At 35.9% G+C, this 27,856-nt stretch overlaps 1 protein-coding gene across 1 annotated transcript; it reads right to left on the reverse strand.

The window, feature by feature from the left end:
• Positions 1-2,626: 2,626 nt before the first annotated feature.
• Tis11 (Tis11 zinc finger protein) lies at positions 2,627-27,829 on the reverse strand. Its single transcript, XM_017232513.3, has 4 exons — positions 27,675-27,829; positions 26,252-26,580; positions 8,401-8,717; positions 2,627-7,149 (listed from the first exon to the last, which is right to left on the reverse strand). The coding sequence occupies exons 2-4, from the start codon at positions 26,327-26,329 to the stop codon at positions 6,207-6,209; spliced, it is 1,338 nt and encodes a 445-aa protein (XP_017088002.2). The 5' UTR covers positions 26,330-26,580; positions 27,675-27,829; the 3' UTR covers positions 2,627-6,206.
• Between the last annotated feature and the right edge of the window lie 27 nt (positions 27,830-27,856).

Here is a 27,856-nt window from a genome sequence, read left to right on the forward strand (position 1 = left end):
ATAAATGATAAACTATTATAATAAATAAAAATTATGAATGATGAAAAGTAAACAAACAATATTATTATGTGGAGTATATGCATATAATGGGCGCCGAGTCGCAGAGCTAGAGCTGATTATGGTCGATAACATGATAATGATGTTTAGCACTTAAGTTTTAGTTTGTAACTTTATGCCTTAAGTTGTAAGCTTAAAATAATATAAAATTAAATACAACATATTAAAAAGCAAACAAAACAAAATACAAATAAAAACAAATACAAAAAATAAAAACAAAAGAAATGTATAACAAAATGTTGAATGTCTTTTTATTTGGGTTTTGTAGGGTTTTCACATTTTTCAAAATTCCTGATTTTTTTCCCCCAAATTGTAAAAATTTTCCGATGTTTTCGAATTTTCATCATCTTTTTTTTCAGATTTTCTCTGAGTTTTCCTAATTTTTCCGATTTGTCCGATTTTTTTAAATTTTTCAAAAATTTTCCTCATTTTTCAAGAATTTTTCCAAATTTACAATTTTTTCAATTTTTTTTCCGAATTTTTCGAAATTTGTTTCGAATTTTCCTGATTTTTTCCAAATTTTCCGAATTTTTCCAGATTTTCATGATTTTTCCTAATTTTCCAAATTTTACCAAATTTTTCTGATTTTTTCAAATTTTCCTCATTTTTCCTAATTGTCCAAAATTTTCCTCATTTTCCAGATTTTTTCAAATTTTTCCGATTTTTCCAAAAAATGTTCAGATTTTCCTGAATTTTCCTAAATTTTTCCGAATTTTCCTGAATTTTCCCGAACTTGTCTTATTTTTTCCAAATTTCGAGATTTTTCCTGAATTTTTCCAGATTTTTTCCAGATTTTTCCGAATTTTCTTGAATTTTTCCGAATTTTCCGAATTTTCATGAATTTTCCTGAATTTTCCCGAATTTTCTTGAATTTTCCCGAATTTTCCTGAATTTTCCGAATTTTCATGAATTTTCCTGAATTTTCCCAAATTTCCCTGAATTTTCCTGAATTTTCCCGAATTTTCCCGAATTTTCCTGAATTTTCCTGAATTTTCCCGAATTTTCCAGATTTTTCCGAATTTTCCCGAATTTTCACGAATTTTCCTGAATTTTTCCGAATTTTTCCAGATTTTTCCCCTTTTTTTCAAATTTTTTCCAAAATTTTCCGAATTTTCCTGAATTTTCCCGAATTCTCCCGAATTTTCCTGAATTTTCCGAATTTTCATGAATTTTCCTGAATTTTCCCAAATTTCCCTGAATTTTCCTGAATTTTCCCGAATTTTCCCGAATTTTCCTGAATTTTCCTGAATTTTCCCGAATTTTCCCGAATTTTCCTGAATTTTTCCGAATTTTTCCAGATTTTTTCAGATTTTTCCGAAATTTTTCCAAGTTGGTTACGTTTTCCCCCAGAAGTAGGCCAAGTCCAATACGTACGACGTAATGGTAAAATATCCCCATACCGGCGAGCACGGCTGGATACTAAGTCCAGTACGTCATAAAATTGAAGTGGCCAAAATCCCGTTAGGATGAGTGCCAGAAGCCACCTGTTGGTCGTGTATAAAAAATTATTGTTTAATAAAGAGCCACCTATTGTTCGGGCTAGCGCGCATTCACTGAATTAACATAATTAACGCCACCTATGATTCTTACTTTAACAAATGCAAATGGGGAAACCGCCACCTATTGTTCGGGTTAGTCGCGCATTCGCGAATTAACTGAATTTAACACCACCTATGGTTCATAATTTAAAAAAATGCAAATGGGTAAACCGCCATCTATTGTTATTGCTTGATATGGAATTTTTAAGCATGGCCAACAGGTGGCTTCTGGCACTCATCCTAACGGGATTTTGGCCACTTCAATTTTATGACGTACTGGACTTAGTATCCAGCCGTGCTCGCCGGTATGGGGATATTTTACCATTACGTCGTACGTATTGGACTTGGCCTACTTCTGGGGGAAAACGTAACCAACTTGGAAAAATTTCGGAAAAATCTGAAAAAATCTGGAAAAATTCGGAAAAATTCAGGAAAATTCGGGAAAATTCGGGAAAATTCGGGAAAATTCAGGAAAATTCAGGGAAATTTGGGAAAATTCAGAAAAATTCATGAAAATTCGGAAAATTCAGGAAAATTCGGGAGAATTCGGGAAAATTCAGGAAAATTCGGAAAATTTTGGAAAAAATTTGAAAAAAAGGGGAAAAACTGGAAAATTCGGAAAAAATTGGGAAAATTCCGGGAAAATCTGGAAAATTCGGAAAAAAATTTGAAAAAATTCAGGACAATTCGGAAAATCCGGGAAAAATTTAGGAAAATGCGGGAAAATCTGAAACAATGAGGAAAATTCGGGAAAAAATGAGGAAAATTCGAAAAAATCGGGACAATTGGGAAAAATCAGACATAATGGGAAAAATGGAAAATTCCAGAGTTTTGAAAAAGCCAGGAAAATCTGTGAAACATGTGATAGGCTTTTTAAATTAAGCAGCCATATGAAAAAGAACAAGAACCAGCGACGACGTCACCTCATTCAGCTTAGAGATAACCCTTGTTATCGAGGGATCACTGTACGGCGCCAGACAAAGACCTTGCTGCTGAAAAAAAGTTGTTGAAATGAAAATCAGAGTCGACAGTTTGTTTATATTTTTCCATTTATTTTGTAACGTTTTAATTTAATTGCTATTTAACTTAAAATTCGCCATAAACTAAATTGTTTTCACTTCACTTTAATTTACTATATAAAAATACGCACATAGTGTTGCAATGGAAGCATAAATAGGCATGTTTCAGCATTAACAAAATTCATGTACAGTTGTGTTTGATTTCTAATTTGTTATTTGTTTTGTCTTTTTCGTTGTTTTGTTGTTGTTGTTGCTGCCAAGGCGGAAATCTATGAATTATTTATGGTATATGTTTTAATATAAATAACGAACAAAGCATAATTAAATAGTGTATAATTCAACTGGCATTACATTTCTTGTTCTTTGTTAATCGATCATCAAAAAATATAGTTATATATCCTAACCTCTGGTTCACAACATCAAGTTTATTATAATTTGTTGTTTGTTTTTTTTTTGTGGGGGGAAGACGACGTGGTATGTTAATTTTTAGGCTTTAATTCCGATAAGGCGCCCGATTGCTTCATGCGGGCCCGAGTTTTTTTTTGTTTTTGCTTTTTTTTTTGTTGTACAAAGGGAAGAACAAGTAATTAATTAATGATAACCAAAGCTCAAATTTTAGATTGTATGGGGGGGTTGTACATTTAAATAGAGCAAAATAAAAAAAAACGTATTATTATAAGTATTAAATATATAGAATTATAGTTAACCTTTGCACGCTGCCGTAAACGTAACTACTCTTCGTCGTCCGAATCCGAAAACCGATTCTGAATCGTACGAGAAAAAAAAACAAAGAAACAACAAAGGTGGTGGAGGTGGAGAGTGGGAGTGAGAAATCAAATCGAAAAATATCGAAAAGAGAATCAAATAAAATAGAATTAAAATTAATAAATAAATATGCCTTTTGCACTTTCGTTCGTTCCGTCCGTTTCCATTTCCACAAGACTATAACGTAATTTGTGTGTGTGTGTGTGTGTGTGTTTGTTTGGGTGTGTGTATAATTTATATAGTATATATATAATATTAATGATAAGGCACTTTGAGAATTATTTACCCCCTCGTGTTGATAAACACTTGCCATTCCTCTCCCTCTCTCCCTACAACTCTCTTGTTTTTTTTTTAGTTTCTTTTTTTTTTCTTCTTGTTTTTGTTTTTAAGTCATGCTTAAATTGTTTTCTCTGTGGCTGGTGTTTTTTTTTTTTGTTTTTAAATATAATACGCCAAGTGAAAAAGGTAATAATAAATAGGAGTAATAAAATATTTGAATTTGTTTTGTTTTGATTTGCAGTATCCCCAATATTGCGTTAAATATAAATTATTTAAACAGAAAAAAAAAATAATTAATAGGTGTAATGTCTGTTCATACAGTACAGTTCATAATTGCAAAATACACAATAAGGGCAAAAGGAGTGGGTGTGCGTGTGTGTGTTTTTTGTATAAAAAATAATTTAAATATTTTCCTTAAGTTTTTTTTGCGTTTTTTTCCCGTTTTCTAAATTTCTTGCTCAGTTTTCACTTAATTATACATTTCTAACACTGTACTCAGTTTTTTTTCTTTCATTTCGGCCTTTTTTTTTTAGTTTTTGTTGTTGTTGTTTTCCCGACACATACAAAGATCGACAATCGTTAATTTTTTGTTGTTTTTGTTTCCTACATAAATATTTTAAATAGGTTTCTCTCACATTTGTTTGTTTTTGCTTTTGTTTTTGTTACAAGTTATAACATTTCCATTTTTTTTGCTTCGGTTTTTTGTAGTTTTTTTTGTTGTATTTTTTTTTTATTATTATTACATATAAATGTAGTTCATAATCATCAGGGTGGTGTATAAGCAAATATATAAATATATGGTTTTGTTGTTGTTTTTTTATATAATTTGTATATAAATAAGGGGGGCGGGGGGGATTGGTTGTTTCGTTTGTAAACACTAAAAATTATATAACTGCACCCAAAAAAATAAGTAAGAAATCAAGAAAAAAAGGTTTGGTAAAATAAATTAAATAAAAATAAAAATAATAATATTATATATAATAAACAAAATGATCTGTGTCGCATATACCATAAAAAACATAAAATTATCAATGGTCAAAATATATATAATGTGTTTGTGTTTGTGTGTGTGTGTGTATGTGTGTTTGTGTTTTTTTTCATAAATTATTAACATTAATTGCATATAAAATATAGCTGGTATGTTTTTTGTTTTTTTTTTTATTTGTTTGTTTGTTGTAGATGCGAAAATAAATTATGGTGTTTTGTTTGTAGTTGTTGTTGGTGTTTTATAATAAAAATCAGCAAATTTTCATTTAAGATTTAAGATTTTTAATTATCTTTCTGTAGTTCTGTGTTTTGTTATTTGTTGTTGTTGTAGGTTTTTGTTTATTGTTGTGATTTGTTGCAGATTTTGCAGAGGTATATCATCAATAATATTCATCATATCATTTATCATCCAAGATCATTGTAACCGTAAACGTAAATTGTTAAAACATAATTTATAGGCTTTTATCAAAGTATTAACTCCGTCTCGTTCTCGTATTTACACAATCATCTCACTATTACATAAATTTAGCAAAAAATATAATAAATTAAAGAATTTTCTTAACATTCCGTTTCTCAGCTGTCCGTTTTTTTTCTCTCTGTAAATGGTAGTGTATCCGAGAGCCTGTTTTCGTATCCGTTTCTGTTTCGGTTTCCGTTTCCGTTACCATTCGTTTCTGCTCTCCTGCCTGCGCTCGCTCTCTCTCTCTCTTGCGTTCTCTCTGTGGATCATTATCGAATCATCTGTGATCGATTTCGATTGGAAGACTTATCGGACTTATCGATAATCATTTCAAAACGGATAGTTATATACAGGACCAAGTATATATATATATATACCGAGCAAAAAGGATCGGTGCGGCATTATAATAAATATATATTGAACAATAATCGACAAGTGCTGCGGGAGGGGTTTCCTAATCGGTGCGCACCACTACAAGTACAGTAGATCCTATTAAATGCAGGAACAATTCGCATAATCCGTTATATATATCTATGTATATATATATGTGTGTGTTTGTATATAAAATATATATATATAAGTTCCTTGATTTCGATTTTGAGCAAAATTCTCGCTTGAAGATTTCTCTCGTTTTTGCGTCTCATTTTGGTTGCGGTTTCCGTTACTTGCTTGTCCAGTGTTGGAGAATGCTCCGTTTTCCATTCCTTTTTGGGAATTAGTATTTTTCTTTTCTCTACGTATCTATATATCTTATCGTCCTTCTATATCTCTTTTTTTTTTTTTGTAGGTTTTATAGTTTTTTTTTTTGTTTGTTTGTCTTTCGATTAAAGATAAACGACATAAACTGTCACAGCTTGAGAGAAATCATATCAAAGATCGCTTGGTTCTTGTTTTTAGTATTTTTTTTGTTGTTGTTGCGTGGTTTAGTATTTTTTGTTGTTGTTGTCAGCTCTTCAGTATCAAGTCGCAGCTTTTGAGGGTCGTTGGCTGAGATTTTGTCAAGGATTTGTTTTTTTTTTAGTATCGATGGAGGGATGCTTTGTGGATGGGGTTTTCGATGATTTGGTTCTTGTTTCTCCTCCTCCTCTCTAACGATCCTCTTTAGAGACCCAAGTTGGACTGATAGGCCTCCACGGCGGAGCTCAGACGATTGAAGACCGGCAGCCGTGGCGTCTCCTCCTGCTGCATCGGTTGCACCTGCTGATGGTGGTGCTGTGGTGGCGTGCTGACGCTCTTCTGGAGCAACTGCTTCCCGGTGGGGCCGCTCAGGTCGTAGGGCGGCGGTGTGTGCACCGGGGAGATGGGTACATTGGGACTCTCTGGCGGGGTGTTCGGTCCACCACCCACCATGCCCAGGCTGAGGCCCATGCTCATGCCCATGCCGCCCATGCCCATGCCCAGGCCCAGACCCAGTCCCGACGAGGACGATGTGGATGAGGCCGAGGAACTGTTGCCGGCACCACCGCTGCTGCTGCCGCCGCCGCCTCCGCCACCGCCCTGGCCCATCAGGCCCAGATAGCCGCCGTTCTGATGCAGGGCATCGTGGAAGGGAAAGTTGGTCAGCGAGTTGGTGGGACTGAGCGACAGCGATCCGGTGGGCGACTCCCGATCCGAGCCGGTGCTCATCGACAGCGGCGGGCTCAGTGGCAAGAAGAACTGATTACTGTTGTTGTTGTTGTTGTTGGCGGCGTTGCTGCTGTTCAGGATATTCGTGGCCTGGCTGCCCTTGCTAGGGAAGCTCTGCTGGCCACCCGTGGAAGACTGCTGCGACTGGGACGACTGCTGCTGCTGACTGGAGGAGGACTTGGACGCCGCCTGGGCTGCCTGCTGCTGGGCGCGCGCCTCATCCGCATTGTGAACAAAATGGCAGCGCGGCCCATACGGACAGAAGCCGACACTGTGGAAGGTGCGGCAGTACTCGGTCTTGTACTTGGGATGCCGCTGCAGGTTGCGCAGCTCGTGGAATCCATGGGCGAACTGGCACTTTTCCCCGTACTTGCACTCACCTGCCTCCTCGAAGGGCCGGCACAGCTCTGTCTTGTATCTGCAAAGAATCCTGGGATTAGTGGTTGTTCCAATAAATATGTTAGTATTTTCTAGGCTGGTAACACTGCCAGTTAAGCTTACGATTTCCAGCCACCGGTCGGCATCTTTGGTATTTTTTATAAAAATGTCTTTTTTTTTGTTGTTTTTCTCAAAAAAAAATAGATATGGTTCTTTCAAGGACTGTGCTCACTTTGAGAGACTGACTTCTGCTGGGGATTTGGTTTTAAAGCTAGTGACGAATTTAAAGCCATGGTCTATAGTATTATTTGGATTTTTTTTTTAAACTAGACTGGAACTTAAATTTCGATATTTAATTTAAAGTAAAGTATGTCGTTTAAAATAAAAGCCTTGGTTTTGAAATAAAAGAGCTACATACTTTCTAAAAGCTAAAAATATGAAAAAAATACTTCAGTTTCTTTTCTTAAGGATTTTCTTGAATAGAAATATATTTTTCTTGTAAAATAAGAGCTACATAGCAGAGCTACTTCTTTCAAGTTCATTTTGCCTTTTAAAATGGTATTTCTTTTGGATTATTAGTCAATTTTTTAAAAAGATTTATTTTCTTTCAGAAAAAGAGACAAAAATGTAAAGAAAACTATATAGTTTCTATTTTTAAAAGGATTTTCTTAAAACAACATATTTTTTTGGTAAAAAAAGAGAGATCAAAGTACTTCTTTTAAGTTGATTTTAAGTTTCTTCTAAAAAAGAGCTTTATAGGTACTTATTTTAAACCAATTTTATATTTTGAAATGGTATTTCTTTTGGATTTTAGGTCCTTTTGGAGTTAGTCTTCTTAAAATGATGTAATTTTTGACCAAAAAAGACCGACAAATATTAAGAAAACATAAAAGTTCCGGTTTTTTTTTTGTTTTCCTAAAAGTTACCTTCTAAAAAGTGCTATTTTTTACACAAAGTAGTATTTATATTTTATAATTTTGTTACTTTTCTAATTAAAACTCCTTATAAGAAGAAAACGAAAAGAATAAAATAAGAAAAATATAAAGAAATAAGTTTTTAAACGAAAATACGTTTAAAAAACAAAATAACTTGAAATAACATTATTAAAAACGACATATTTCTGCTCAAAATTATGAATATTTTCAATTAAAAAACCACCTAACTTTTTCCAAAAACAAAGCTTCTCTAATCCTTCCAAATCTCTCCCCTATTTTTAACCAAAATCCTGAAATCCTCACTCCCCCTGGCATTATTACAAGCCCTTGCATCAGCCTTAGCCTTCGTCACCTACCTGGAAGTATTCATGGGCTGCTGGGGCAGTGGCTCCGACTGTGTCCTCTCCAGTTTGCGGTGCAGGTTCATGCTGCCCAGGCTCTCGATAATGGTCACCAAGGATGCCACAGGTTGTTGCTGTTGTTGTTGTTGTTGCTGCTGTTGAAGGAGCTGCTGATGACGCTGAGCCGGCTGTGAAATGGTGCGAGTGAGGGGGCCGTGCAGGCGGTGTGGGTGCTGCTGTTGCTCCATGTTGCTGTTGGTGCTGTCCAGGACGTGCTCCACCACTGGCGGCTGCTGCTGTTGCTGTTGCTGATGATCGCGATCACTCGCCACCTGTGAATGCAAAAAAAAAAAAAATACATTTTAAATAAAGAGGTGAGAAGAAATCCAAAAAAAAAAATATATAAAAAATCAATTTCCGTCTCTCGGGCGTATACGTAATATACGTAACGAGCGAATATTTCGCAAAAGGCCAAACAAAAACGACATAAATATATAATTAAAAAGAAGGTAAAAGGGGGAAGAGAAGAGCCAAAAGCCAAGCTCAAATGGTGCTTGGATACTTTTACTTTTAACTTGACCTATAAGCAGGAAAAAAAAATGAAAATGGAAATTGAAACAGAAACAGAGATAGAAAGAGTGGAAAATAAAAGAAACAGTAGAAAAAGCCAACAGAGATATTGCAAAAGCCACAAAATGTTATAATTTTCCAGACATTAACCGGAGAGCCAAGAAAAACCAGCTGCCAGCTCTATCCTCCCCCCTTGCCACTCCCCACTCTCCACTTTTCGTGTCGTCATCAAGTTTTGGGGTTTTTTTTTAGTTTTTTTTAGTTTTTTTTTTTTTTTGGGAACGCAACGTCCGACTTGGCTTGTTCATTTTCGTTCGATGCGATGCTGTAACATGTTATGCAACCAGTTAACAAAAACACCAACACAAGCACAACGCCAACAACACGACACTCAACTCACTCCATCAAGCGTGGCCAAAAAAAAACAAACAACAACAACAAAAACTAACAACAACTCTGGCCACAGAGAGCCAATTACATATGTATAGAGCTCAAGTTCAAGCCAACAACACGCAACAAGTTGGCTCGGCACGGCTTGGCTTCAAGTCTTGTCTTTTCATGTCTTGGCTCGAAAAAAAAAAAAAACCAAAAGCCGGAGCTCTGCCGCCAAAAAGACATCAAAAGCAAAAGTAAAAAAAAAACAACAACATTTTGGGCTCAGCCAGGCAAAGTAATCAACCACCCCGCCCCCCTTTGATACCCCATCCAACAGACCCACACAGCCTCTCTTCTTGCTTGGCCCCCTTCGAAATAAAAAAAAAAGAGAAACAATTTGCCACTCTCCTTTTGCCAGAGAGGGAAAACTGGTTGGCTTGCTCAACAAGTGCGACAAGAAGGGGAGGGTTATACATCGGGCGGTGTAAAGAGAAGCGACAGTGTGGGGGCAGAGAGAGAAAGAGTAGGAGAGGTGGACCCCCAAGGCAGAGAGCCAGCCGGGCAGAGCGATAAAGACGGTGGCGCATGCGCAATGTCTGAAACTGAGACGGTAGTAATAGGGTTGCCAGATGGTTAGCAAGTTAAAATAACTTTTAAAAAAATAAATAAAATAATCTTAAACCTCAGCACTGTTCGCATTTACAGATGCTAGACCCCTATAAGATTACGGTTTATATAGCCCCACTTAGAGAATCGTTATCTGGCCCCAAGGGGATGTCAAGACACATAAAAAAAAAAAAAACTAAAATAAAAAAAACAAAAAAACAAAAAAAAAACTGAGCTGCCTGCGTACAGATGAGTCTGGAAACTGGCAAGAAATAAATAAATATTTATTATACATATGCACTTTATTTGGGTTATCTTCTTGCTCCGATTTCAAAACACACACACAATATACACACACATACAATGAGTAATTCCTTCATATACCATTTCAGAGAAACAAAACAATTTAAATGTCCAATTAATTAATTTGCTTGACGAACAATCAGTTTAGAAGCTCATATATAGGCGCAGTGCACACATTTATGAATATATTTCTTATCTTATCTTGTCTTTGCTCTCAGTTTTGGTATTTTTTTTTGTTTTGTTTTTTTTTTCAAAACTTCCTGCTCTATTACACCGTTAATTAGTCAGCTGACATTGAGGACCAGACTCGAACCGGATCCAAGCACCTGGCAACCCTGTTTATGGTTTCAGTTTCGGTTTCAGCTTGCAACTCTGCGCAGACAGCAAAAAAAAAAAGAAAGAGAAAAAAAACATTAACGAGCGCAACAAGTTTGCAAACCTTTAGCGCTTTTGTGACGCTTACGGCATCGCTGCAACGTCTCTGCCGCTGCGAAGCCGATTGCGACTGCGACTGCGGATACGGTTGCTGGCTTTTTGCTTTTGCTTTTGCTTTTTTGCTTTTTCTTTTTTTTGTATTTGCAGCAAGTAGTACCTGAGACCTGAAGAAGAAAAACCCAGTTTATGCGGGCAATTCACGATTACTTAATAATATTGTAAAACCAAACAAAGAAATTTCCCCACAAAACCTTGAAAATTATTTAGATTAAGATATTTAATTTTTAAAAATAAGTAATTTCAAATAAACACTTCCGCAGTTTACTAATAAAAGCCAACCTTCAGTGACAAATATTATGAATGTTTGTTTCTCTTTCTAGCTTTTCTTTCTTTTCTTTTGTTTTCCGTTTGCACAGCTGTTTTTGTCACACAACGAAGGTCACACTTTCGGGCCATAATTCGTGAACTGATTTCGCAAAACGGACGTCGCCATAAACGCTTGAAACCCGATCCGCAACCACGAGGTGAGTAATGGTAATGGGAGGTAAAAAAAAAAATAAAAGGGGGTGGGAACAATATATATATATATATTTTTTTTTTTTTTTATAAAAAAAAACATGTTTGAAAAACCACTTTTGAAAAACTCGCCAATCTCCGCTCTATTTTTCCTTCTCTCTTCCGCAAAACCACGCTTTTCTTTTTTTTTTTGCAAAGTTTTTCCTCCCTTGCTCTCTTAAGCTTCTTCTCTGTCTTGGACTCTCTAGTAGTCTCTTTCTAGCTCCACATCATATGGGTGAGAATTTCCCTTTCATTTGAAAATGAAAATACGTTTACTTTTCTTTCAGTCATGCTTTTGCTTTTTTTTTTTTGTGCTTTTGCTTTTAACTGCTTCTTCTTCTACTACTACTTGTTGCCTAGTTGCTTGTCTCCTGTCTCTTTCTTCTGCCCTTCTCTTCTAGCCGCATTCGGGTTTTCTTCTTTTCATTTCTCTTTCATTGTTGCGGTGGGTTAAGTAAAGACAATAACAATAACAATAACAATAACAATAAAAAGAAGAAGAAAGAGAGAGAGAGAGAGAGAAAGAAAGAAAGACTCCCAAAGAGGGGGAGTTACAACCAAAGACCTTGAGGCCTTTTGCAAAACTTTTCTTTTCGAGGCAGTCAGTTCCGGTTCGAAAAAAAAAACTAACTCATGAGGTAATAATCCTCGAAATTGATTTTAAAACCAATTAAAGCCACGATTTATCGATTTATTATCGAATTCAAAATTAAAATCATAAAGAACCTTCGTAATCGTAGAGCTGTTGTGGTAATCGGAAACTTGTAATTCCTATATTTATTTATATTCTAGTATTACCTAAACCACAATGGGGTTTATACGTTTCTCCCTCGTAATAATAATTGGAAATAATTCATTGAGTTTTCCACTTTATTCAATTGATAATCCGCCAGTGGAAAAAACAAGGCTTATTCATCGGCTTTGTTTATCGAAATGTTATCTAAACAAAACCGTTATTCCAACTTGATGAGTTCTGTGGTGGGGAAAACCTTTGACTTTAGCTGTTATATGAGTTATTAATTATTTTCTTATGCAATTTTGGTTATTTCAACAAAAAAAAAAATCTTTAGGGTAAAAACTAACCTTTAATCATCAATTTGTATATCGATAATTATCGAAAAAGCATACTTTTTCAAGTTAAACAGTTTTTGGAAGAAAAATCTTGAACCTTTGATGGTTTTCTTGAAGATTTTATGTTTATTTTACCAAAAACTTATTTTAGAAAGAAGAAAGAACTTGTTTTTATCGGGAAATATAATCGAAATTATCGAAATATTATATTTATTGAATTTAAACAGTAGTTGAAAGCAAAGTTCTTAACATCTTCAGTGCTTTTCTTAAAAATATCTTTATTAAATCGAAAACATCGTTTAAAAGACAGAAGCAATCGTTTTTATCGAAAAATATATATCGAAATATAAAATTTATTGAATTTAAACAGTTTTTTGGATGAAAGTCCATTATCTTCAGTGTTTTTTTTAGCAAATAGCATAGTTTAAAGAAGGAATCCTTTCAGGAAAATCATAAAAAATAATCGAATTTATCGAAAAACATCAATTATTCAATCAAAAACCTTTCTTTTGAGGAAAATCAACATAATTAGTACTTTCCTCATAAAAAATATGTTTATTTGTACAAAACCTCTTGAGGAAATCTTATTTTTATGCAAGAAATAACCAAAAATGTGGATATACAACAATTTTTCAATGAAAAAGTAATCGAAATTATCAAAATACATTAGTAATTCAATCGAAAACATTTTTTTGGGGAAAATCTAGGACTCTTCTTACAAAAACCATGTTTATTTAATCAAAACCCCTAGAGGAAATCATACATTTAGTTAAGCAATAATCGAAGCTATCGAAATACAATAATTTTCCAATAAAAACCCCGTTTATTTTTGCAAAGTCATTTTCTTCTAGCATTTTCCTTAAAGAAACTCTGTTTGTTTAACAAAAACAAAGTCATTTAAAGACTCGGAATGTTTTGTAACAAATAATAATTTGCCACAGCCACGGATACGGATTTTGGTTCTTAAAAGTGTGCTTTTTGGCCAACTTTTTATGGTTTACATACATTATATATATATAATATATATATTCAAGCAGAGAAATATATATATATATATTTTGTTGTGTCTGTTTCGGGTCTTGGCTCACGGGCTGTTAGGTAAGATTGGTGATTGTTGTTGGCTGAGACTGGTGGTGTCTCATAAACACGTTAACACACACACATACACACACAGAGACAGAGAGACGCACCTAAGCGGTTGGCTCAAAACCCCAATATCTGTGTGTGTGTGTGTGTGTAAGAGATGCTGAAGACCTGCTGTTGCTGTTGGACTAACTGGTTTATAAAGCCAGCAGCAATACTACCAACATCGCGATGACGACGACGCAATATCCATAACCTCGATGAGCTAACACCAATACCATGCCAATCGAAATCGAAACATACACACACATACAGATAGTATATCTTACTCTCGGAATATATATATGCGAATTGAAAATGAATACAAAGTTATTATTGAGTGTTATTTATAATACAGAGTCTCCAGTCTCCAGTCTCAGCTAAACAACCTGCTCTAAACAGAGACAGCAACAGAGGGCGTTCAAGGGGGCGTGGCTCAGCTATATATATATATATTCGCATCTATTAATCGCTTGGGGAATAACATTAGCAATTAAAGCCAAGCATTTACATTTAGCTTCGAGGATGGAGGCGATGGAGGGGCAGGGGGGTCTGAGGCTGAGATTCAATTTATCAAAATCAAGATGCTATATGCTTTGGATTAACATATCGCAGATTTGAAAAGGTTAATCAAATGGATTAAAAATAGAGTCCAAATATTAGGGTCTTGGGGGAAGGGTTTTCATTAGATTGAAGTTCGATAACAACGTAATTATATCGAAATCAGGGCTATGTAATTGTCATCTCTATCTAGAGATCTATCTAGAAATCTGAATATCGATTTAATCGATAGTACATGACAATGACAAGGTTTTATTCGGGAGTAGAGTTCGATAGCATCATTATTTGATCGATTTTGGAAGTGTCATCTCTAATTAGATGTATAATAATCGATTTATTTGATACTTATCGGAGTACATGTAAGGTTTTACATTAGAACGCATTAATATAGTATTATATATAGTAATATTATATCGAAACCAAGACTTTTCATTTGTCATCTCTAACTACCAACTCTAAAACATCGATTAAAGACGATATTATTGTTTTCAACTCTTAAATACAGGTCTTTGTTTGCTTTAATCGATAGTAGTAAGTTGTATAACATCATAAGTATATCGAAATTATTGGATTTCTATCTAAAATCGATAATTATCGAAAAATATAACAGCTTACATTAGACAAGAGTTCGAAAGCATCGTAATTATAGATTTCATATCTAAAATCGATAGTTATCGACAGTCAGAAGAGTCTATATTAGATTGCTAGTTCGATAACAATATAATTATATTAAAGTCATTGATTTTCCATCTAAAATCGATAGTTATCGACAATGAGAGTTCAATAGCATCATAATTCTATCAAAGTCATTGATTTTCTATTAGTTTAGAGTTCGATAACTCTATAAATCTATCGATTATTCCATAATCTCATCTCTAATTAATAAATCTAATCTCTAACAAAAATAAAACCAATAATACGCACTTAATTTCCATATTTACACACTCGCACGATTTATTTTATTTTATTTTTCGGTTCAATTAAAGTTCAAGGTAAGCCTCAAATTTTCTTTGCAAACTGCGAGATTTTTTTTTTTTTTCCATTTTTTGTTTTTTATTCAGTTTTTTTTTGGTCTGTTTGACAACCAAATTTGATTAGCAGGCCGCAGATCAAATCAAATTAAATCAAAAAATGGAAAAATCAAAATCTCCGCTCGGCACCTCTTAAAAATATATAAAAAAATAAAAAAAATAAGAGAAAAAGAAGCAGAACAAGGAGAAACAGAGTTGAAAAATAAAAAGCCTCCATTCGCATCCATTTTAATTGTTGTGGTCAAATTTGAATTGGTAATTAACACATGCCCGGGACTGTTCTCTGTTGTGATCGAGCTGTGGCTCTGGTTCTGGGCTATTTGTCAGTCATGCCAGTTGCGTTACATCGCTGCATTGCAATTGCACTTCATTCTCATTTCAGATGCACTTCCCATATTTGCATTCCCAGCTCTCTGTTTACCGATCGCCGATTGCCGATCGTCGGTTTTGATCGATTGATGGACGGATCTGACAGACGGCAGGCAGGCAGCACACGATAATGGCGATACCATGTGCCTGTGCTGCCTGTTCCAGTTTAGGAAGAAATGACTTGAAAGATGATACAAGATCGTGGAGGGCTGTTTACTGTGTTATCGATTTGTTATCGAAATAATCAATTGGTTTTTCTTTGAAATTATTATCTTAAATTGAAGTGCTATAGTTTATATATTATTGTATTAAGATCTGAATAGTATGGAGATCATAATCATCATTACATAGAACCGATAACTGATTTTTAATCTAAATTATATCGATATAATCGATGACTTTTGTTCAATAACATCATTTTTCATTTAAGATGAGTATAAAGAGTATAAAGCTCTTTCATATCGATATTTAGAAAAGAAAATGAAGAGTTTACGGAATTATCGATATTTTATCGAAATAATCAATGTTTTTTTCGATAATATAATGTTTGATTTAAAATATATACTTTATATACTTTTCATTAAGATCTGAATAGCATAGAGCTCATTTATATCGATATTTAGAAGAGAAAATGTATTTTTTGTCAATAGTTTATCGAAATAATCGATGATTTTGATCGAAGTTACAATATTTAATTGAAAAACTATATTTTAGCTTCTTTTTATTAACAGCTGAACCTTATAAAGCTCATTAATATCAATATATAGACAGGAACACGTATTTCAATAAGCTTTTTATCGAAACAATCGATGATTTTGATAGATTTTTTGATATTTCATTTAGGAACTATAAGTTAACTATAGTTAAGCTTCTTTCTATTAAGGTTTGACCAAACTAAAGCTCATAAAATCTATATAGAGAACCGAAAACTTAGTTTTTAACGATATTTTATCGATAAAATCGATGACTTTGTTGATATTTGATTATCAAGAAGCCCTTGTCATATACCAAAGAAAACTAAAGCAAGGGCTTGTAAGAACTTGTAAGAAATAACAAAACAAGTCAATAAAATCAAAATCTTACTAAAATAATCAGTCGATAACTTATCGATAATTTCGATGGTAAACTTCCATTATCAAAATCCTTTAAAAATACCAACATTTCTGTTAGTTTTGGTATGTAAACCACTAGTTCTTTGTTAAAAATATGCATTTCAAGTGAAACACTGCAAGCCAACTCGTAACAAGGCTAAGGAAAGTGGCTTAAAGTTGCTGTTTCAGTTTCAGTTTCTGTTTCGCAATGCAAACTTGAGGTGTTTTTTTTATTCCATTTTCCGTTTACATATTTATTTCCCTTAATGACGGCCCCAATTTGTCATTATGGCTAAAAAAAAAAAACGAAACAGAAACGTTTAAAAAAAAATATAAAGCCAAAAAGCGCCATGTTTATAATTTACATAATGTTGCCAAAGGCTTGGACTCTTAACTTGGCTCTTTGCTGGAGCTTTTGTTGTTGTTGTTGGAGGGTTTCGGGTTTTTGGGTTTTCGGTTTGGGCCATCCATCCATCCATCCATCCATTGATTGAGGTCTAGGTCGTGTCGCTATATATCGACGACCGTCGAGGCAAAAAGGCATTTCACATTTTCGTATCGTTTTCATTGTTCATCCGTTCGTGGTTGGATTGTTACTAATATTTGGTAAGACCAACAACAACAATAACAATAACAACAAAGCCCAGATAGATAGCGAGAGTGTTTAAAGGGAGGAGGAAGAAGAAGTAACAAAAAAAAACAAAAAAAAAACGACGCCAAGCGACGCGACGCATGCGCAACAACCGTGCCAGTTTCGTTTCTTTTCGTTTCGTTTCATTGCCAAGCCGTCTTTGGTTTTGTGTCTCTTCCTCCTTCTCTTTATATATAGAGATATATATATATATATATATATTTTTTTTTTTGAACCGGCTCTTGGCGCACTCACATAATAATAATTGGCAACAACGAAAAATCACATAATAAAACACAATAAAAGAAAACTTCACAGCAGCAGCAGCTACGAGACTACGAGACTTGGCCTTGCTAAATTCGGAGCACAACAACCATTAAAAATGGCTTTAAAAAAAAAACAAAAAAAAAACCTACAAAAAATCACAAAGAAATCAAGGGTTCCGTCTTCAATCAATAATATTATATCTCCAAATTTAAATAAAATACTGGCTTTTTTTTTCTTATAAAATATTATTACTTTTTTTTTTAAAACCAACTACTAGTCTGGTTACTAAACCCCAAACAGAGAGTGAGAGCCAAACAAGGAAACTCTAAAGACCCGAAAGGAGAAAGGCAACACTGATTCACGATTATGTAATCGAAGTAACAGCTTTTGGTTGGTTGGCCCATAGAGACTCTCTTCGAAGATCCAACTTACAAGCCTTAGGAAGAATTTTAGAAAGAAAAAAAATATATATATATATTTCAAGAATATTTATAATTTATACCGGAAGCAATAAAATAATTATTATAAATAATAGGCCTTTTATTTAATTTAAAATTTAATTACTTGGTTTTTCAATTCTCCCGGGAAGTCTATAAGACTTTCCCGCAATTCTTCTCTCTATTGGCTTTCAGATAAGCCTTCTAATAAATATATATACTTGAAAGGTCTGTAACTTTATGAGTCTGACATTCTAGAAAATAGTTTTTCGAAATTCGAAATGGAGCGGGCAGTGGGGAGTGAGTGTACTATCACCTCGACTATCACCTTTTGCCCTTGCCCCAAACCCCCTTCCTAGGGTTGCAGCCTTATCTCCGACAACGGGGTGTCCAGAGAGCTTCCAGTCTTATCGGGTACTTTTTTTTTTGTTTTTTTTTTGTGAGTTTATAGAGTGACTTGTGAGACCCCAATTTCCAGTCTCTTGGGGAGTAAGACTATATGTACATGTGTTTGTAGCTACAATAGGAAAACAAATTCGATCCAAAGGGGGGCATTAGCCCAAAGAAAAAAACATTTCCCAATGGAATGGAATTCTGTTTTCATTCCGGGTGTTGGGTATCCGAATCCGAGAGTGTTTTCTAAGGAAAGCCTATCATTCATGGAGAGAGAGTATATAGTTTCTGGATATATGAGTTGATTATTTTGCAGGTTTCATTCATGGTATTTAAGTATTTCTATCATTTATCAAGAAAATCATTTTCCAATACTTTTGAAAGTGTGACCAAGTCTTGAAAAGACTTAAATAGTGTGACTGTTTTTCTAATTGAGGCAAGTGCTGATAGATTTGGGTTATTATATAGATTCTAGGGGCTTATAGAGCATATATTTAAGAAAAGATTTAGAGACCAAGCCAAAGAGACCATTTTCTCAAATATATTCCAAAAGTGTGACCGTTTCTAAGATATATTTTCACAGAGTTACTAATTTTAGTCTAACTATGGTCTAACTATAGATTTTTAAGACTTTTTAGGTTAAAAAATGAGAATTTTAAGAAGAATACATAGACAGACCCTGTTTTTTCAAACCTCTTCCAAAAGTGTGACCATTTCTTAGCAAAATTTCAAAAGCGTGACTGCAGTAAGGTTTAAAATCCAAGGTTTAAATAGAGATTATATTAGTTAGTTATTACAGTTACTTTTAATAACAAATAAAAGAAGAATTTATAGAAAGACCATCTTTTTTTTAAAGATAATTCCCAAAGTATGACCATTTAACCTCCCTACGGACTGTTGTCCTTCTTACTGCATGTTCTGATTGTACATTGGATTAAAACAAATGGCTTTATAGATAATGGCCATTAAATGCACTCATAGAGCACTTCCCCATCCCCATCCCCATCTCCTTCTTATCGGCGGGGGGAAAAGTTCTCGGCGCTTATCACTGCGCAGACGTCGCCGCCCGGCAAACAGCTACAGCGACCATGCATGTGTGTGCGTGTTTGCTTGCGAGCACATGGCAGTGGCAGTGACCCGTTCCGTCACCTCCCACCCCACCCCACATGCTTGGTCTAAAGGGGGAAGGGGGACACAATATTCTACATATCTCCCCCCAAATGCACACTTGTATGTGCTCTTCTCTTACTCTCACCAATTGCAGGCCAAGCACGTAAATCATAAAAATAAAAACTAAAAAAAAAATACAAAAACACACAAAGTATAGATTGAAGAAAAAAAAAAAAAACAAGACTCGACTGGATTATGAGGGGGAAAGGAGATGGAGATAGGGGTTGGAGGTTGGAGGTGGCAGAGGAGGAGAAGAGACAGAATAAACAACAACCCAAGCCCAGAACACTTCTCTTTCTCTGTTGATTCTCTATGTGTGTTTATGTGTGTGTGTGTGTGTGTGTGTGTGTGATTTAATGTGATAAGAATATACTTATTATTGGGTTAGTTAGTTCATATAATAATAATAATCTTTCGGCCTGTTGCCTGTCGTATTTGTTTTTCTTTTTGCTTTTTGTTTGTGTCTTTGTTTTTGCTTTTGTTTTTGTTCTGGCTTTGTTGATAAGCGAAAAACGCGCACAAGTTGATATACAAAAAAAAACAAAAATAACAACAAAAATTAACTAAACACCAAGAAATAAAATACCAAAAAAACAGCAAACTAAGGAAAGAAATAAACAAAAATGCATGTTAAGCACTCTTCTTGCAAAAAAAACAATAAGAGAGAAAAATAAACTGAAAAACAAGATCATTTTTTTAAGCTCAAAATACTGAGACCTCTCTGAGCCTTTCAAGCAATTGGAATTTTCCAGAAATTCTTACAATGAGACGACAGAAAAACAAAAAAAGAATAGCAATTTGATAAGAAAACGGCACTTGGCAATTAAAAAGGTTTAGTAATACCGTTTTAAAAGAGATTTGTTTTGTGATTTGAGAAGCACTTGGGAGAGAGAGGGAGGACTCTGATTAAATTACTCTTAAAGAGAGTAAAGGCGCAGCAATGGAGGATGTCTCCAGGCTCTCTCCTGCCCTTTTTGGTATTCCACAGGTTGTATATTTATTGATCCCTTCCCCTCCCCCCCTATACTCTATTCCAATAATTTATCGACTATTTGATAACCCGCACAAACAAAAAAAAGGAAAAAGGGAAGAAATAATAAAAATTTGAAACCCTAAGAAGGAAAGTGGAAGGAGAACCACTGGAAAGGGAGGGTTGTTAGCGTGAGAGCGGGAAAGGGGGTATGTTTTGTAAGTAAAGTAAAGAGAGCAACGTGTGTTGGGAATGTGTTGAACACGTGGTTGGGTTGCTCTTTGGCTCTCAACAAAAATCGGATCCGCAGATCGAAATCATGATTAAAATGGGTGGGCGGGGGAGGGGTAGCTGGAGAGCTGGCTATAGAGTGGAGAACTAGAACTAAAGACAAACAACAAAAACATGGCTCACATGTGTTAACTGCCGCTATTGCTTTTGCTTTTGTCGATTGTGTGATTGTGTTTTTGTGATTAGGCTTTACTTTTATTTTGTTGTCCTGTAAAACCAGTTGCAGAGTGCAAGGGAGATGGCAAGATAGACGGCGGCTGGTAAAAACCCGCAGAGCTCACAAAAAGCAAAAGCAGGCAGGCAGGCAGGCAATCAAAAGCGACAGTGAATGTGAATGGAAATCTACTAAACAAACGGCAACAGCAACGGCAACGGCGACTTCGACTGCGGCTGCGACGGCGGCTGAGCGGTTAGCGGCGACGGTTGATCGCAACTTCATTATATAATAGATTCGATTGGATTTTTTTTTTCTTCTTCTTTTTTTTTTTGGGATTGGATTGGCAATCAGGCACACACATGGAAACTCATGTTGCAAGCAATGTTTGTTTTTGTTTTTGTTGGTTTTTTTTTTTATTGGAGGGTGGCCCGCATGATATGGCAGAAAAATATAGCAGAGAGGGGAGGGGGGAGGGTAAAAATTACCAGCATAAGGAGAAAAATATTAACAAAATTAATAAGCGAAACCGTTTAAGAATTTGCGGGCGAAGCAGAGGAACGAAGAAAACGACTAGATAAACAGTTTTTTTTTTTTTATTCACATTTATTTATTTTTTTTTATTATTAGTCTTTACAGGCGATGAATTTTCCGCGAATTCATATGCCATTTGAATGATAATCGAACAGAATTCTAACGACTCCCCCTCCCCCTCTTGCACCCACCAATTCTAGCATGCAAACAAACAAACAAAAAACAGCAGAGGTTTCAATGACAGAGCGAGCCCAACGGGAGGGGAGGGGAGGGGGGGTGCTGTACTTTGGCACTCAATTGAGCGGCCATTAGCAATAATACCAACAACAATACAAGTCAAGTCAAGACAATTTCAAGATTACAACAATAACACCAAAGAGCAAGCAGCAATAATAATAACAGCAAAAAAAAAAAAAGAAACAGAACAACAACAACAAAAGATGACAATAGAATATGAAGTGTCTTCTCGCTCACCCGCTCACTCACGCTCTCCCACTCTGTGGCTCTGTGGGGCTCTGGCTCCCCCAGCTCTCCATGCAGAGCGAGAGGGGGACATTGGGAGGGAGCACTGGTGTGGGTGAGATAGCAAAACGACGACGACGACGACAAAGGCGAGTGCACACACAACGGTGATCGGAGGAGAGCTTGAAGAGTGGGGAGAGCAAAAAAAAAACACACATATATATGTATGTATGTATGCTTGTATTTAACTCGCTTGTGTGTTTTCTTTTTTTCTTTATTTTTTACAAGCTGAACGATAAGAGGCAACAATAATAATATTAATAATAATACGCGGCCACAGTAGCGAGATGCACGCAAATAGCTTATTTCAACTTTATAAACGGCAAATAATTGAAGAACAATTAAGTCGGAGAGTATGGAGTGAGTATTTATGATGAGGAAACACATTTTCGAAATATTTCGTGCACTTGAAGGCAATTGAATATATATTGTACATACGTATATACATATATACCACATATGTACCAACATATATAAAAATCTTAGAAATCGTTTCGGGGTTGTGATCCTCAAACAACATGTTTTTCTTTTTTTTTTTTTCTTTTTCTTTCAACCCCCATCGAACTAATAAACTCTTGAGAGGATCCTCTTACCCCCACCCCGCTAAAATGCACTCACTCCACTCCTCTCACTCACTCCACTCTCTCCAAGGGTATCTCAAGGGTCAAGCCAGTCAATATGCTGGCAATGTGTGGTTCTTGTTGTTGCCATTGCTGATGTTTCTGATTTTGGCCGGTTTCAAGCTAAATATTAAAATATTTTTTAATGAAAAAAAGGATCTAACCCCCTAACTTGACCTTTTTTTTTTTTTGGATGTTTTTATTTCTGACCCTTTTTTTCAGACTTGACAACTCTAATCGTGTGGGTGAGCACAGCGAGCAAGTGGAGTGAGAGGAGAGCCAGCCAGCCAGCCAAGTGGAGTGAGTGATCGCGAGTGGAGTGAGAGGACTTGAGCCTGGACTTTGGGGGATGGGGCTGAATATTAATCGAGTCGAGTCGTATCGAATCGAATCGAAATGAAATGAGCTGAGAGTTGAAGGGTCTCGGGTCTCGGGTCTGTGGTCGGTCCCGGGAAGGCAGAGGACCAGTGGAGGATTGTAGAGTTGCCTGGTTTTTGTTGTTGCTTCTTAGGTAGGTAGCAAGCAGTTGCTCGGCCTCTACCTCCACCCCCACCGCCCCCCAACCATTCTGCTGCTTCTTCTTCTTCTGTTCGTCTTCTTGCAGCAATGGCGTCGGGACATACACACACACACACAACACACACATATAGAAAATACAGATCAAAATAAAACGACGACGTTGTTATCGCCTTGGCAGGAAATGGAATTATATTCGTACAAAGTAGTCGCCGTTTGTCGCTTGTAAAGTCTCAGCAGGAGAGATACGAGAGCTAGCCCAAGAGGAAAGGAGTGATGGAGGGGGGGAACAGGCAGCGAAGGAGTCAAAGGGAGGGGGAGCTGAAACATAATACGATGATTACGTACGAGGATTTCGATATAACAAACTAAGCAGATTTTTTCAAAACCAAAACCGAAAGCAAACCGAAACTCCATGTGTATTTCATGTATAAATTTCATAATAAAAAGTATCCAAGAGAGAAGCCAAGAGAGACGAAATGAAAAGTTATGCGAAAAGGAGAAAAAAAAAGTGAATTTTTTCAGAGTTGGCCGCTCCTCTCCAACTCCCATATACACTCCAATGCAATTGCCAGAGCAACCCCCCACCCCACCACTATCATCTCCCCCACCCGACCAAAGTGAAGCAGGCAATTTGGGCAAAGAAAACCAAATGTTTGTCAACCGACAAAAGTGTCTACATTAATTATTATTATTCAATAAAAATGTTAACGACTTCCTGCCCATCTTAAAAAAATTTCACAATATTTTTTGTATTTTTTTTTGTTTTTAACGCAATACTTGCACGCCTTGCTAACCATTTTCGTACATTTACAATTTCATTTAGCTCTTGACACCGTTTCCAGCGTAACATTTGCAAATGTTATTGCGACACTTTCGTCGCCTGGGCGGCAGTCGTTTCTATTACACGACTCTGCCTATGTGTGTATGTGTGTGTGTTGGTGTTTGGGGGGCTTTTTGTTGCGCCCTTTCGCTTTCGGCAGCAATTTGTTGCTGCAGTTTTTTTTTGCCAAAAAAAAAAAAAAAAAAAAAAAAAAAAACAATATGCTGTGTAATGACAAAAAAACAATCAACTCTTGGAGTGACTCTGCCCCCGACGATAATCAATAAACACGGCCAACAGAACAGCAAAGTTCATTAAAAAAAAAAAAAATCAAAAAAAATAACAGTGAAAAACAATGAAAGAAGAAGAAAAACTTATTTGCAACTTTATCGGCCGTCAACCTGCCTTGGCTCTGATATTTTCCCTGCCTGTTGTATTTTATTTTTTTTTTTTTTGTGTTCTACTTGACCCTTTGGCCCTGTATTTTAGTTTACGCAAATTTTTGCGAAACAAAAACAAGAAAGAAAAAAAACAAGAAAGGAAAGCTAACTTCGGGCGGAGCCGAAGTTTATATACCCTTGCAGTTAAAACCGGATATATATCGCAAACATCGGATATAGTTGGCCGATCCTTATGGGAATAGGAATATATAATCCAATTTATTACAATACAAAATCTAAAAAAAGTCCCAAACTTCTATCTTCAAAAATACGAAAGTTGATATTTCTACCAAATACCATTTCCGATCGTTCAGTTATATGGCAGCTATGGGATATAGTCGGCCGATCCTAATGAAATTTGGTAGGTTGGATCAACTGACCAAGAATTAAATCTGTACTAAGTTCCAGCTTTCTATCTTCAAAAACACGAAAGTTGGGTCATTTCCGATCGTTCAGTTATATGGCAGCTATAGGATATAGTCGGCCGATCCTTATGAAATTTGGCATGACGTAATGTTTTGCCAAAAATAGCTCACATGTCAAATTTGAACTCTCTAACTCTAAAAACACCAAAGTTATACCATTTCCGATCAATCAGTTATATGGCAGCTATAGGATATAGTCGGCCGATCCGGGCCGTTCCGACTTATATACTGCGTGCAAAGGAAAGAAGGGTGTGTGCAAAGTTTCAAGACGATAGCTTTAAAACTGAGAGACTAGTTCGCGTAGAAACAGACAGACGGACAGACAGACGGACAGACGGACAGACGGACAGACGGACAGACGGACAGACGGACATGCTCATATCAACTCAGGAGGTGATCCTGATCAAGAATATATATACTTTATAGGGTCGGAGATGTCTCCTTCACTGCGTTGCACACTTTTGACCAAAATTATAATACCCTCTGCAAGGGTATAAAAACAAGCACTTGAGCCTCTCTCTCTCTCGCTCTCCTCTCCTTTTTGGCCGCCCTTCTCTACTCCCAAGCTGGGCTCCATAGCACCGTTAATGACAAAACTTGGCACGTAATCGCAGCAACAGCGCCGTGGCCGCGCAGCAGCAGAGCTCTTAACTCGGCTCATTTAAGAGCAACTTCGAATCCGGACACACAAATAAAAAAGAAATAACACCAATACAATACAAATCAGTTAAAAAACACACAAAAATCCGAAACCAAACCCGGAACTGACTTAATCGAATTTTTGTTGTTCTGCCGATGTTAGCGTCGACTGATGCTGTTGCTGCCACTAACTTTCCGCACACAAAGACAGTGGGCATTAAAATATAAGTTTTCAAGATAATTAATTTAAAAAATATATAAAATTTTATATTTTAGAAAGATTGTACTTTTGAAATACTAATGATTTTAATAATTTTAATATTATATATTTTTTTTAATACCTTTCACTAATTTAATAACACCTACTATCTTTGCCTGGAAAAATAAGTGATCACGAGTGTATTTGTTGTTTTTTGTTGCTTTTAATGATGCTGTTGCCGCGATGACGCCAATTGTTACAAGTGAGTAACCCACACAGAGGAGGGGTATGGGGGGTGGTCCGAAAGAGCCAAAACAGGCGACTTGCTTATCAAAAATGTCTTATCAAAAAAAAATATATATATTGTTTAGTCCACTTTACAGTCGTCGTCTGTCGCAATAATGCCCGTGAGTGAGTTTTGTGAACCAAAATAATTATGAATCAGCTTGGTTGGCTTTTAAAAAAAAAACAAAATAAATAAAAAAAAAAAAAAAAACAAAAGCAAAGAGAGTGTAACAAAACGGAAACCACAAAAAAAAAAAAAAAAAACAAGTTATTGCGACTAAAAGTTTGGGGAAAAATTAAGCAAACGATGCATAAATGCAGGCATGGAAGGCATGTTTAGACATGTGCTTTAGGCATGTTTCAGCTTGACGCACTCTATTTCTAAGAATATCCTAATTAGAAGGTTAATGACTGACCAAAAAAAAAAAACAATGAAAATATGATTAGAAAACACTTACCGTCTGGAATATGTCGCCGCATTCGAATAACGTATTGCCGACCATTGCCGTGGATTTCTGCACTATTGTGGCAGACATTTTTTTTCTTTAAATTTTTATTGAACTTGATGTTTTTTTTGTTTTTGCAGCTATTGTTGTTGTTGTTGATTTCCACTGCGATTGCGTTTCGGTTTTGTTATAAATATTTCTCTTTTTTTTAAATTAATATATTTTCTTTTTTGGTTGTTATATATTTTTGCACTTGAATGTTGAGTTATTTCTTTGTAATTTCTATGGTTGTTGTTGTTGTTAATGATTCCGCGTATTGCATTGCAACAAAAAAATATAAGCTGTAAAGATTTGGAGAATTAGGAGAGAGAACGAAGAGGAAGAAGAATTACGAATTACACGTGCTCGTCTGCTAGAGTGTCTGTGTCTCATGTGTGCGCATGTGTATGTGTGTGTGTGTGTGTGTCAGGATACTTTTCACGCACATGTGCCGAAAAGAAGAAGAACGTATGTAAGAGAGATGTTGCTTTGTTTCCTTCTATCTTTTCTTTCTTTTTAAAATTGGATATTTTTTTATTTATTTTTTTTTTTTTTGAAAACAGTGCGGATTGTGTTTGCCTGGCCTGGTGTATGTTGTTTGCTTTGCTTTTATCGCATTCGTTCTCAAAAAAACGGAGATAAGCTCGCGCTCGCGTTTGCGTTTGCGTTCGCGCTCTCCCTGTCCCTGTCCCCCACACAAATGTCCAACCGTATCCGTGCGCCTGTCTCCGTGCTTATCTGTCTCCCTCGCGCGCTTGATCGGTGTATCGGCCTCTACTATATGCAAGAGGTCTCTCTAGTGGTGGTCGTATTTCAGAGTATCACATGTCTGTGTGTTTGTAATTTGTATTTTATTGCTGCGCAGGCAGGCCAGGCCAGGCCATGCCAGGCAGGCACTCAGGCCAAGCACGGCGAAAAAACAAAAACAAAGTAAATGGCAAAGGCAATATGCTGTTGTCTGTTCCTGTTGCGTTTTGTCGTCTTGTTTGTTTTGTGTGTTTCGTTATTCTTCTTCTTCTTGGTCGTTGGTCGAGTCCTCCCGTGCGCATGTGTGCGTGTGTCCCGATATGCTTATTCGAATCTTATATTATGCCGCAAAAACTCCAAAATCAATGTTTTTTTTTAGTTGATCTTTCACTCTAAATAAATCCCCACATCCTTGTTGGGTTTCTATGCCCGGTTTCTCATCTCCTTTAAGCACCGTTAAAAAAATGTAAAAAAAAAAAATACTCCAACTAATAATTTACAGTTTTCTTGTGATTTTTGCACACTTTTGGAATATTTTTGGAAAAAAAAAACAAAATCGGCATATCACGCACACACAGTCACCCAACGAGGCTTTAATTTTTTAAACTGTCAATATTAGCACTAATTTAAACTGATTCGTTTCAATTACTTTAAAGGACGCACAGATCCTGGCACAAAAAGAGACGAAACTTCCTCCCTTCTTTCTCATCCGCCGTGCACGTCGTTCGCGATCGGAGCTGTTTTGGTAGAGTGGAGACGCATAGAGACGCGCCAGTTGGTTTCGTGCTGGTTTTGTTTGGGCTTTGTGCTGTAGTGTGGAGACACGTGTAT

The sequence above is a fragment of the Drosophila bipectinata genome, chromosome XL (genome assembly GCF_030179905.1).
Source record: "Drosophila bipectinata strain 14024-0381.07 chromosome XL, DbipHiC1v2, whole genome shotgun sequence".
Lineage (NCBI taxonomy): Eukaryota > Metazoa > Arthropoda > Insecta > Diptera > Drosophilidae > Drosophila > Drosophila bipectinata.